This window comes from Ambystoma mexicanum, chromosome 3p (genome assembly GCF_040938575.1).
Source record: "Ambystoma mexicanum isolate Mex_15411 chromosome 3p, UKY_AmexF1_1, whole genome shotgun sequence".
In the NCBI taxonomy this organism is placed as follows: domain Eukaryota; kingdom Metazoa; phylum Chordata; class Amphibia; order Caudata; family Ambystomatidae; genus Ambystoma; species Ambystoma mexicanum.
This window is the reverse complement of record NC_090925.1, coordinates 935,687,106-935,700,553: the sequence shown is the minus strand read 5'-3', so window position 1 is coordinate 935,700,553 and position 13,448 is coordinate 935,687,106. Positions and strand designations below refer to the sequence as shown.

The 13,448-nt window shown below is 46.8% G+C and overlaps 1 protein-coding gene across 6 annotated transcripts in view; it reads left to right on the top strand.

Moving 5' to 3' along the window:
• The window catches only part of CPNE1 (copine 1), a 677,094-nt gene that overhangs the window by 394,118 nt on the left and 269,528 nt on the right, over window positions 1–13,448 (top strand). For all 6 annotated transcript variants that reach the window (XM_069652236.1, XM_069652233.1, XM_069652235.1 and 3 more), the window contains exon 7: window positions 74–163. In XM_069652236.1, coding sequence (XP_069508337.1) covers window positions 74–163 — 90 coding nt within the window. The remainder of the gene's footprint in view (window positions 1–73; window positions 164–13,448) is intronic.

The following is a 13,448-nucleotide window of genomic DNA, read 5'->3' as shown; positions in this document are numbered from 1 at the left end:
GCAGTTAAGGGTTAACTTGGCCCTTGGGTTGTCACCCATCATTCAACCAAGTCATCCATGTGCTTCTTTGCAGGTCATTAAGAACAACCTTAACCCATGCTGGAGGAAGTTCAGTGTTCCACTGCATACATTCTGTAGTGCCGACTTCAATAAAGCCATCAAGGTAAGGGCAGAATTTTTACAAACCTGTGTCTGTTTGATACACCAATGTTTCATTCAATCTCATTAAAGTGTTATTTATTCAAATAATTGGCGAAATATTTTGATCTGATCTTTGACCTGTCATGAACACCATTTTGTGCTTCCCTGGTCTCATTACATGGCAGTGCCTCGAGATTCCCTGTCTGTCTAGGTGTTAGGAAAGATTTCAACTTTCCCTCCATATTCTATGGAGCCCCAAACTTGGTTTTTGAACCTGTCCTGTCTTTTGCTCCTTTTCTTATGGGGAAACTGATAAGTCCTTCAGACTATCGGTATTGGGAACGTTTCTCTTTTGTCTTTTTTACCTTTTTGGTAACTTGTTAGCAAATGCACACAGCATCTTACTATGCAGTGCAGTGGGGATACTTTTGTATCACCCTAGTCTTTTACACTTGTTTTTTGTTTACTTTTGTATGTGCTGTGACGAATTGCAGGCATTTGCCCTTTCTCCCCTAAGGGGCGGCTCGCCCTGTGAGGCTAGGGAGGGGAGCCCGCTGTGCAAGACACTCACTAGGGGCTGAGGCAAGTGGGGCCTCACAGGGAGAGACGACCCATTTGGGGACAAGGACTCTTGTTCCTGTGATGACCTCCTTGCGCTAAAGGCTCCCAGTCTCCTTTTTTCACCTTTTTTGTGTTCCTTGTCCTTTCTTGGCCCTTCCCCTGACCTGAAGGGCGGTAAAGTCCTTTGTGTTCAGTTTATCCTTGCCGGGAGACCTCAGTGAAGCACACCAAGCTTCCAAAGTGTCTGTGAAGGCAGAAAGCGAGGGAGGAGTCCAAAACTCTGCAATCCTTTGTCTTCCAGCCTGCCTGCGAGATACCAGTTCCAACTCCACCCCCCCCCCCCCCAGGTTTGAATGTTGCACGCCTGTTTGATATATGATAAGACAGAGATTTGCTCGGTTTCTTCATAAGTCAGATCCTGGAAGCTGAAGAGGTAGTCCACTACTGGACCTGAATCCGAAGAGGAAGAGAAAGAAACTGCGTCTGAGAGGACTTCCAGCGACCGGAGAGCCTGCTGTTTATCCAGTGCCTGTTACCCTTTCTTTCCAAGTGACCTGGGGACTCCTAAAACAACGACCCCCAACCCAGAGCCTTGTGAGATCCACTAGACTCAAGATGACCTGCATTCTGAGCCATCCCACACATGCAGCAAACTAGCCAGGCTACAATACACCAATACCCTGGGACCTCAAGCCAATTTGCGGTGCATGGTCTTCCTGAATCGAGCTGAAACTTTGGTGGCATCTTGCTGGAACTTCAGAGACACAAATAAAGTCCTTGAAGTCCCCTCACCAGATAAGCGACCAGAGTCCAACCAGCGATTTTCAATCTTCTCCTGGCTCCTGAAAAGGGCTCCAAAACCACAGAGCTGCATCCAGTTGCGAAGAAACTCTTGCCTGGAGCCTTCCCTGTTGATCTCTGCTGCAAAATCCCTTCCAGTGGTCCTGTCTTCATGAAAAAGGAATTCAACCAGGTTTTTTGCTGCAGATCCTAAAGTCTTCCTGCTGAAAACTCTTCTTCTGTGCTGAGGTACTGTGTGTGATTTCTGTATAGCTTTGGGGCGTTTTCTGTTATTGGGTGTGCTCTCATCCAGTTCACCCAGTCCCACTACTGGAATCCTCCTAGGGTGTCTTCTGAGCAGTCCCTGGACCCTTTCAACCACTCTAAAGTGAAATACTTACTTGTTTGAACAGTCTTCCTCAGGAACTCTGAACTTATCTGTGCCTATCCTGAACTATTTGTTGGGATACTAGAGACCTAGTGACACCCCCCCCCCTTCTGCCACTGAGAACACATGCTCCAAGAATAGGGAAACACTTCTAAGTTGTGGGCCTTTTGCCTAGAAAAAGTAAGTGTTTAGTTGCTTGTGAAAGAGTTGGTTGGTAACTGTCACTCTGAACTGAGAGTGAGCGGTTACAAACGTTCTTACTTACCTTGAATTTGTTTTGCCATTCTGAAAAGTATATATAAGGTTATCTTACTCATCTGTGAATTGGTTGTGCCTCTTCCCAAAAGTAATGCTGTTGGCTTCACTTTATTTTTCTTTTAGGATATAAATGTAAAAGTATACCAATTGGGTCTTGCTTCCCCTGACCTGCTGTTTAGTCTGCCTTAGGTTTTACCTTCCTTGAATAGCGGTGTGCCACCTTAGCCTGTGTTGCACTGATCTCCTGTAATAGTATATTTCATACTTGGATTTTACCTGCCTAGTATAGCTGTGTGCCACTCTTAAAAAGTATTCTGTAGGTTTAGCTGACCTTGGTCTGCCTGTTGCAATCCTTAATTAGTGTAGACAGTTATTGCTTACCTTAGTCAGTGTCCCACTGAGCTGAAAAGCAATAGGGTCTTACTACTCTGCTATAACTGTGTGTTATCCTGAATGTAATTATGTTTATACTGTTCCATGAATTTGTTTCACTATTAGGAAAAGTATCCTGGTAACAGGGTTGGTTTACTAAGTGATTCCTTAACTGAGTTTCACTGCATGACTGACGGGGTCTACTACCCTTTACTTACTATAAAGTAATCTAAAACTAACTGATGGTTTTACTCCCCATGAATAGATGTTTCCTATACTAAATATGTTTGAGGTCTGACTTCCCTACAAATACTGTTCATTTTCTGAACAAGGTCTATGCTTTTGTCTGTGTACTTTTAAAGCATTGTTGTGTTTTTATAATGTGTTTGACTCTGACAAACTACTTACCCCAAGTTTTAACTTGGCCTAACTGTATTTATAATAAACCATTATTTTCTATGCTATGTTGAACCATTGGTATGCTAGATGTTCTTTGTTCTTTCTTACAGCCCTCTTTCCCTCCTACGATCAACCTGGCTGCTCTATCTGCACTAACAAATACTCAGGTGGTACAGCCTTATACCAAGAGTGGAGTTTTTTACTGTCTCAGTTGTATGGTTTTACTAAGCCCTTAGTTGCACTTCAGAAAAACTGTCCTAACATTGGACCACTGCTGGCTGTTTGAATGGTGCAGATCCTTACCATTAGTGGGCTTGGGCTTGCCTTCAGCCAGGATTGCAGCCATTTCTTCAGTTCAGTGTTGGAGGCAAGTATCCTGTGTAGAAGAGCAGCCGACTGAAGATCCGTGGATGACTCCCGAAGAGGCCTGGCATCCCTGCCTACATTTGGCCTGGTGAAGCCCTGCTTGACTACCTGATCTGCAAAGGCCCTCTGTGGTGCTTCAACCCTTAGTGTTGAGACCCAGTAGTCTCTATGAATTGTTCGAGGATCCAGCTGTCCCAGGGCCACTGGACTGACAAGCTCTCCAGTGGATTATCTCAGTAGAATTGATGCCGTTCTACTGTCGGGAAGAGCCTTGATCCAGCGCAGAAGCAGCACGAACTCCTACCTCCCCTTGATGGTCTTGGCACCTGGAACTTAATGCATGCTGGCCACCGCGACCACCACGGGGAAAGAGGGTTAGGGTCCACGGATTGGATGGGTACGCGGTTGAAGGAACACCGGATAGAGGGTTAGGGAGAGGTTATGGATGTGTAGGGGAAGTTGGGCAAAACATGCTCCTCGGCTCTTGTTCTGTTGCTGCTGATATTGTACTACAAGGCGTGGTTCCTTCTGCGCCTTCACATTCATACAGCACAGATTCATACCCCACACTTGAGGTCTTGCCACTCAGTTCAATCAGCACTGAGTTGGTCCCCAAAGCGTGTTTGTTTGCAACTGAACGGGAGCACGAGTGCTTGGTCACCTGACACAGATTCAGGAACCAACACCTGCTCCAGAATCTCAACGTAAGGCAACCTCTATGGCACTTTACAGCAGTGCCAGTATTCACAATAACCACAACAATAAAGATCTGCAGTGTTGAACCTTAGTACACTGTTGTGTGCTGGTTTCATGCACCAGCTGCTCTGTTACTATTACACAACATGCATAACTTAACGTTCAAAGTCAAAAGAAGTAAATTACCACTTGGCTTTGGAGACTCGCTGTGGTTTTGCATTTGTCCCTGGCACCTGTGGTGTCTCGGAGCCTGTAAACCGCGTCTGTCAAAGGAGAAACAATTAGTATGCGTGCTATTGCGTGTCACGTGGCTTCTCAATAAACTACATGCACATTCCCATGATATTCAGCTTAGAGATGCATGCATTCCCATGATATTCAGCTTAGTGCTGCATGCGTCCTGTCTTTTCAGTCTATTGCTGTAGTGTTAGCTGGATTTCCCTACGTACTCTGCGCTCCGGTGCGATCCTCTTGACCAGGTCTCCTCCCGTACCCCGTGCCTTATCCCTGCTGTCCGTGGCATGCGGTTAGTAATGGTTGGCATGCTCGGTTGGTGAAAGGAAAGAGAGAGGATTTATCGTTATGGCCGCGGGACTGAAGCAACTGGTTCTGGCGAGGAATGGCCCCGCAATGGATTCCGCCTAACCGGAGCTCTTTCAGATGCGTCTGCCCGTGAGGAAAGTTGAGCGCGAACAAGCGTTCACTATTTGCACATGCACGATCCGGGCTCGCGCACAAGTTTGGACGTTGTCCTGGATGTTGGCCAGCATGTTTACAGGCTCTGTGTGCCTGTTTTCTCCCGCGTAGCCCCCAAGACTGCTGGGCTCATAGTTCTGTGGCTGCCACATGGTTTTCGTGTCCTTGTCCTTCAGATGCCAGCCTGCCCCATCTGTTGTGCCTGCAGGAGGGACAAAGGTGGCATCTGTTGGATAAATAAGCCCCTAAGAGAGTGCTAGCAACAGTCTGCTTTCTAGGCTGCGGCTTTAGTCTGGGGCTTTGACATCTACGGTCATCTCCGGGTTTAGTCACCTTCCTGCTGAATTTCAGCATCAAGGGATCTTGCTCTGGAAAGTAGTCTTCAACCACAACTGGAGAGATACCTGCTGTCACTAGGGTGCAGTAGCCGTCACTTGACCCTGCCTTCCTCCATCTTGTGGGTTGTCCTAAGGAGGTCTGCATCAGTGTCTTGTGCATTTCATCTTTGCAAAGAGTGTCACTCTGCTCCTGAAACTGACGGCAGAATCCATGTACCCGCAGCACCTGGGCACCTCTAATTGGACCAACTGCATGAAAACCTACCTCCAGCAATCCCACCCACCCCAGTCGACCCTCCTATTCATCTGGGAAAATCTTAGTCAGGGGGGTGATTGCAATGTATTCACTGAACCCTATTCTCCTCCTACTCCTTAGGTTATTCCATACCATCACTTTTTGATTGTCGACTCTAAAAGCTTGCATGTAAAAGATACAAATATAATTTTACTGACCTGTAGCATTGTTGAAATATCTTCTGGAACATTTTCACCACCACAAAAACTGTTCCTACATTAGTCCCCTCTCTTAAGAAGAAGCTTTGTGACTTTTGGGCACAAGGCCCCATACATCATAGGGATTGGACGTATAAAGGTAGCGTATCATTTTTGTGAATTGTTTTCACTCTACTGCATCATTACTTACCTCCTTTTAGTGGTCCAGGTTATTGTAGGCATTGCTACAAACCAAAAGGTGATTGTATATACTGTGTATATGTTTGATAATTGAATATTGTGTGACATTACTATCTGCTGGTTTCATTTTCTAGTGTGCGTCTTTGGGCCTAAACTAAAGCATTTTTGTACTTGCCTCGCTAAATTGAATTATTGTGTGACTTCATTGTGGAACCCATACCCCACACACTTTCTCCTGAGACTAAGCCTTGACCACTCTCCACCCTTACCGTGATTGGGTTTGGCTAACCTCTCGAGTTTCCCTGTTCACTATAACTAGAGTAGCCTCCTAAAATCTGTCCACAAGGCTAGATTTTAGAAATCTGTCTTAACATTAGAAAGTGCTCGTTTTCCCCAGTTGGATTGGCAAGGTGTTCTGGAAGGGATTTGCAAAGTAGATATTGCCTCACGTTCTCCTATAATAGTTTTGGTTTTACCTTCTCAAAGAACCATACTCCAGGTAATTTCCCTGCTGAAGAGGAAATGGCTTTCTCCGTTTAATATGAGCCAAACCACCCTCTCTGCTGTTTTGCTTGAATCTGTGAAGTACTTGAATGCATGAATGTTAAATGCAGTGGCCATTCTTCTGAGCCCAGGAAATCTATAAATCCCCCTTTAAAATGTGTGAGGGGATCTTATTTGATGTAACCATGTTCAGATTATGCCCCAAATATGACATGACATATGGTTTAATAGTGCTAAATGATATGTGACATCGTCTATGAAACCTATTGAAAGGCGATCCCTTATTTAGGCTAGTTTTGTGTGTATATATACAATATTGTAGTGGAACACTTAGAAGCTAATGTGGAGGAAATTCATCTATGTTCATCACCTGATGAGTTGGAGCTAAGGGAGAAAGACAAAGATCACAGGTTCAATGTACACCTATTATGTCAGTGAATCCCTGCTGCAACCCCACTCCTACCTGCTGTGATAAGTGGTAATGCGAAGAACCTACTTGAGTTTAGGAAGAGGTGTTGTAAATGAGTGAGAATAATCCAATATGTTCCCAGAGGTGAAAGTCCAGATCAGCTAACCCGAACGGCACGAGGGCGCAACTAAAGTTCAAAGAAACACAATCCGAAGTGCAGCAGCAAAGCGCCCCAAAGAAAATCCAAAGCAGCAAAACGTCCGAAATAAAATCTGCAAGCAGCAAAGCGTCCCAAAGTGAAATTCACCTAAACGAGAGAACGATAAGTGACCCAGATGTCAATCAGCAGAGCGTCCGGTGGGGGTCACTGGGATGTAGGATGCATTAAGATGGTGTAAGAGATCAACAACTGATTGTTCCTTGTGGGTTTCGGTGCAAAAGGGAAATAGCAGGATTAGGGTATTCACGGTCAATACAGTATACCTGCATCCCGTGTGAGGAGTCTGATGTTACTACGCAGCGGCTGCACACAGAACTGAACTGAGGTGTGCCAGCATGCGGCGTCAGTGCTTGGAGCAGGACAGATGTATCCGTCACAAAGAGCCAAATATGGGGCAGAGCAAAAGCAATGTCGGGTGGTAAGCCAGGGGTCCAGTAATCAAGGGAAGGAGTACGGAGGAGGAGCCAGGCGTCAGGAGACCGAAACGGGGCAATCCGGATTCCGTGGTCGAATAACAGTCCAATAATCAGGATACCAGGAAATCCAACAGAAATCAAGCGCGACTTAACACGAAGACAGAAAGTAACGGTTAAGGAGCACTTAGTCAGCGTTCTCTTCCTGTACATGTAGCCGCACAGTGGGAGAAAGGGAAGGCACGTTACATGCGAATCACGTGACTATCCCCGACCCAGGGATGCTGGGAGATGCAGTTTTTTCGGTATTGGGGTTGTGACAGACGCCAAGGCAGTCTCCAGACACTTGTGGAAGCAGATCGTAGTGACGGCACGATGAAGTGGGTCACGACAGTTGGATATCCAAATGTCATTGAGGGGAGTGACCAATAAACACTGTGGTTCCCTCGCAAGACCTTTGGCCCATATGCAGTGAAACTGCATGTTTTTTATAGAATCAGTGTAGGGTGAGGATGTGGACTTTGTCGGCATGTTGCAATAAGCATGTTGCTGAGTTTTGTTTGGATTTCTGCATTAGTGGTGCAGATAGCAATGCTGTGTCTGTTGATTATTTTTGTAGCTATTGAAAACCTTCTGCATCAATTGGAGACCTATGTTTTCATCTGTCGGTTTACACATTGCACACTTGGAAATCTGTTTGTATTAAGGTAAATTCGTAATAGCACAGCAAGTTGAGTAGTGAGGGCTCAGACATCGGAGGCGGACATGTAGGTAGTTTTCTCACTAGTTGCCATTTTATCAAATAATAAAGGGCGAGACAAACACCTATCGTCCCTAACCTAACAAGGAGTTCCCTACCTAACAAATTAAGTCCAAAGGAAAGTGACGTAATGTCCAAAAGTATCCGTACCTCACACTAATACATACAACAAAATCATACAGGAATTGTTTGGCTGTTTAAACTTAAAAGTCAATGTAAAAGTTATCTTCTCGGATGAGCAATCACTTTTACTCAGATCACATTTCTTCTTCTTCTTAAGCAACACCTTAGTCACGTTGATTTATTCAGAAGGTTAGACTTTCTCCAGCATGGGGTCTGGCATGGATTCACATGCTCATGAATATTTCCCGTTGTTAGGCTGGGAATCTGTAAAAAGTTTCACTTTCACTTACAAACTGGATTTCTCCCTTAAAGCAATCGCTGTCCTCTGTTAGGCAAAGTTTTAATGCAGTACCCTGTGGCAACACTACAAACAACTATGACTACAGGTATAGGCAACCCAACCTTGGTATAAGCTTGTACTACACAGTTCTGGTAGCGTGTTGAGCAGCCAGGCTGATCTCAAGAGGGTAAATGTGAGCAGTAGTGGAGTTGCACAAAAATTCAGTTACAGGTATTCAAATAAACTCTTACATCGGGTTTCTTGCATAAACAATTATTAATTTATGTATCAGTCGGTTATAAAGCCTTCTTTAGAAGGCAGCAGTATAATAGTAACACACAAATACACTTCCATACTGTACGCTGAGTTTCTGAATCAGACGAGACCCTTTTGGGATGACCCACAGACCTAACCTACACCCACAGGTGACTTCAATAACAAGGGTGCTGGGGACATTAATATCTTACTGTTGGAATTCAGAACAGTCTTTAAAGTTGGTTAAGGGTAAAGGTTTTTAGAACACAAGAGATCATACATTTCTTAATCAGGGCAAAACACTTAGATCCTCTTAATTGAGTCACTCAATTCAATAGGCTATGGCTAAGCCAAAGTCAATGGGCAAAAGTCTTTGTATAGGATGCAGCACTTCAGGTAAGTAAATGGAAAGTTCTTTGCACAAGTTCTTAAGAGTCTTTGATAAAAAGAGGAACAAAACGTAGGGCCACAAGCTGATTAGACTTGTTAGTTGCAGAAGTTACAAGCGCTTGCACAGTAAGAGGTAAATTCTCTTAGGCTAGTTTTACAGTACCTTAGTGAAGAAGAAAAAGATGCCGCTGAAGACTTCTGTTCCTGACCAGCTCTGCAGATCTCACTGTTCCTGGGCCTCAGTCGTGGGGACAAGAGGGAGGACGTTGGGACTCCTGCACTGTATTGGCACCGTCCAAGCTGTCAACCGGCAAACTTTATTTTCAGTGGCTATTTTGCGTTTCAGCTCCTTGCGGTACAGCAAATAGCAATAAGCGCGGTTCCTGGCTGTCAAGGTGGACTTTCCTCACATCTGAGGTCCCGCACTCAACTGAGGGGGGGGGTAAGGCTTGATCAGTCCTGCTTCGTGGGTGTCCGGAGGATCTTCAAAAAGCTTTCGGCCAGCTTACAAGCAACGCAAACAATCTGGTGTCCCTCTCCCTGGTTCTAAGGATTCCTGTAGCATTCTGAGGAAATGCAACCAGCTCCGACATGGGTGTCCAGGTGGCTTACTTGGGATTTGATTGGTCCCACCAACTCAAAGGGCAAAGTAGTCTTTGCAGGGCTTCTCTGTCGATGCAAACTTGTCGATTTGGACCTGCAGCAGGGTTCACCGGGCAAACCAACGGTCCAGGAGTTGCAGCAGCCGTCCTCTTAAAGCTCTTCTTCAGTTCCTACGTCCAGTGGTCGACTCTGCCTTACAAGCCAAGAGATTCCCTTTTTATTCAGTTCTCTCCCATTCATTCCAGCCTAGCTGCCACTCACCCAGCAGGGTGGTTGATCTTTCCGGACAGTCAGCCAGCCAATCGTCAGAGTGCATTTGGGTCTCCTAAAAGACTAAGCACGGGGAGTTTCGAGCACCTCCCTCGCTTCCTGCCTATTCCAGAGACTCTGGAGCCAGAGGTGGGTTTCACTCCTGAAGCCCGCCCAAGGCGAATGAACAAAGAGACCAAACCTGGTTTGTTGCGCAGAGGGAAACTCGAAGGACCTTTCCACAAAGAAATGGCAAAAAAAGACCGGGCACCAGTTTAACAAAGGAGGCTCAGCGCCATTTTGAAAAACATGGCTCCCGCGATTTTTCGTTACTGGAGCTGTGAACAGTTCGCTGTCGGAGGAAATCATGGTAGTTCATTGCAAAACCACTGCCACCAGCCATTCTGCGGGGAAAGGGTAACATGTAAATGTTACATGAGTAACTAGGCATAGGGGATACTAAGTAACCCCTCCAGCACTCTATTGTAAGATAGGGTGTGCTGGGTCTAGAATTTTACAGGACTAAGTGAAGTCAATTTCACTCCACTGCTCTGGGAAACAGTAGTTTATCCCAGAGAAGGTATTTAAACCTTGGGAAATCTGAAAGACTTCCCTGTGTCACTGCACTGAAGGTGCTTTGTGACACAATTTGTAAAAGATGATGCCTATGGAGTTGGTAAGACTCCATAACCAAAATCAAACCGTGTATAAAATCGCATTAAAATACATGTGTGGGAAAAGGTTCTCGCGCTCTCCAGGTAAAAAAAAAAAAAATCAAGCCCTCAAAATCCAGCAAAGTTGCTGGGGGGTCTCTAAGGTAGAGGGAATTGGCACATTTTTGAGAATTCCCCCCTAACACCGCAAATAGCACCAACGTGATTACTGGCTGTCAAGATGGACTGTCCTTGCTTCTGGGGTCCTGCACTCTGCTGAGGGGGCTCTGGCTTGGTCATTCCTGCTTCCTGGGAATCCGGAGGGTCTTCCAAAAGCTTTAGGCCTGCTTAAAAGCAACACACACAATTTGGTGTTCCTCTCCCTGGCTCTACGGTTTCCAGCAGCAACTCTGTGGAAATGCAACCAGCTCCGAGATGTATTTCCACGTGGCTTATTTTGGAGTTGATTGGTCCCTCAACTGAAAGGGAGAAGTCATCCTTGCAGGGGCTGCTCTGTTGATGGGAACTTGGCATTTCGGCGCTGCAGCAGGGCTTCACTGAGCAAACCAACGGTGCAGGAGTTGCAGCAGGTGTCCTCTTTAAGTTCTTCTTCGGTTCCTTCGTCCAGTGGTCGACTCTGCCTTCTAAGCCAAAAGGCTCAACTTTTATTCAATTCTCTCCCATTCATTCCAGCCTAGCTGTCACTCACCCAGCAAGGGTGGCTGTCCTTGCCGGATAGTCAGCCAGCCAATCACCACAGAGTGCATTTAGGTCTCCTAGGAGACTAAGCACAGGGAGTTTCAGGCACTTCCCTCACTTCCTGCCTACCCCAGACACCCTGTAGCCAGAGGCGGGTTTCACTCCTGAAGCCCGCAAAAGGCAAAATGAACAAATAGACCAAACCTGTTATGGCACACAGAGAAAATCTCTTGAAGGACCTTTCCACAAAGACATGGCGAAAAAAGATCCGGGGACCATTGTGTAAAAGACGGCTCTGCGCCATTTTGAAAAGGTTCGCTCCCCCGGTTAGCTTTACCAGACCTGCGAACATCCGTGGTAATTGCAAACCATGGTAGTTCAACACGAAACCACTGCCACCAGCCATTCTGTGTGGAAAGGGTAACATAAAAATGTTACATGAGCATTTAGACACAGGGGATACTAAGTAACCCCTCCAGCACTCTATAGTAAGATGGTGTGTGCTGGGTCTAGAAAGTTTCAATGGTAAGTAAAGTCAATTTCACTTTACTGTTCTGGGAAACAGTAGTTTATCCCAGAGAAGGTATTTAAACCTTGGGAAATCTGAAAGACTTTCCTGTGCCACTGCACTGAAGGTGCTGTGTGACACAATGTAAAAGATGCCTATGGAGTTTGTCAGACTCCATAACCAAAAGAAACACAGAGGTCAAATTCACATTAAAATACATGAGTGGGGAAAAAGGGTCACACTATCTCCAGGTTAAAAAAATCAAGTCCTCAAAATCCAGCAAAGTTGCTGTGGGTCTGTAAGGTGGAGGGAATTGGCACATTTTTGAGAATCCCCCCCTAACACTCTAGGTCATACTGCCCCCATCCAATGACAGTCATCTACCTAAGCCCCTCCTCTGGCGGGCATCTTCATATTTTTACCGCACACTTCAGTGTTTGGTGTCCTCGAGTTTGCTCTGCAAGCTACCTCTGTGTTTTTTCGTTGGAAAAACGTTCTAATTTTCTTCCAAAACAGCCTGTGTGCTTTTTTTTTCTCCATTTTCCAACAGCGGGGATCCATTGTCAGTGAATTTTAGCAACCCCTCAAGGGCGAATATCGTCAGTTTCCAGAAAGCCAAGGGGCCTACTTCGTGCCCTCCGACCATGATGGAGAAGAAGGAAGGAAGATCCCTCTTCAAGCCATGCGCTAAGTGCGGACTACGGGATGTGTTTGTGTAGGGCAGGCACCTGATATGCCTCTACTGTCTGCATCCAGACCACAAGGAGAGAGATTGCAAGGTATGCCTCGGCTTCTCCAAGAAGACCTCGAAGGTTAGGCACAGTAGACTGGCGGCATGGCTGAACGCCAAGGCCTCTGCCCCGGGCTCAGAGCAGGGTCATGTCTCACCCAGGACTGCCTTTGAGGGCGCTTCATCCGTGGGGGCCCAAGACAAAGCCAAGAACCGCCAATCCGGGTCCACCGGGGCGCCGCACAAGCGGGTCCTGCGATGGACATGGCGCGATCGACATCACCATCCGCCTCCATTGCCCAGCTGTCGAGCTCCACCTCGAAGAGGCAATCGTCCAACCTGGCTAAGTTGCGGGAGAAGCCAGAGAAGCCAGGGACAGAGGAGAAGGCCAAACTGCCCGAGAAGGCCCATCGGTGCAGGAGAAATCTTCGTCAGAGCTTGTGGTGGCTGTTCTTACAAAGGCGAAGGTAGCCCCCACAGCAACAACGGTATCCCTGCCCCCAAGGTACGAAACCGCTGCAGTGACTTTGGCGAAGTCTGCTAGCATGCTGGAGAAGGGGATGCTGTCTCTGAGCCTGGCTCTGACCCCTCGGGGTGGAAAAAGGGGGGGAGCAAGGTGGCCCCGGATCACCCCCAGGCCATGCAAGTTTCGTCCAGAGGACCTTGAGTCCCATACACATGTTGCACGAGGAAGTGGAAGAGGACGGCAACGGTGAAGACGGCGCAGGGCCTAGTGTTCTGTTCACGTCAGCTCAGCCAAGGGATGCGTCTCTGGACATCCTGTCGAGCCTCCACACCTTGGTGTCGGAAATCCAGAAGAGGATGCCGCAGGGCCCTGTTGGTATTTTCGCTCGGGCCCCCGATCAGCTGCCAACGAAGAGTACAATGCGTCATCCGACGCCCCTATTTCAGCCTCCACATCTGCGTCTGGCACCCTCTCCCCCATTAGACCCGGACCGCGTACAGGAACGGATACAGCCACGACAACAAAATGTTGCAGCGTGTCTCCTTGGGCCGATGAGGT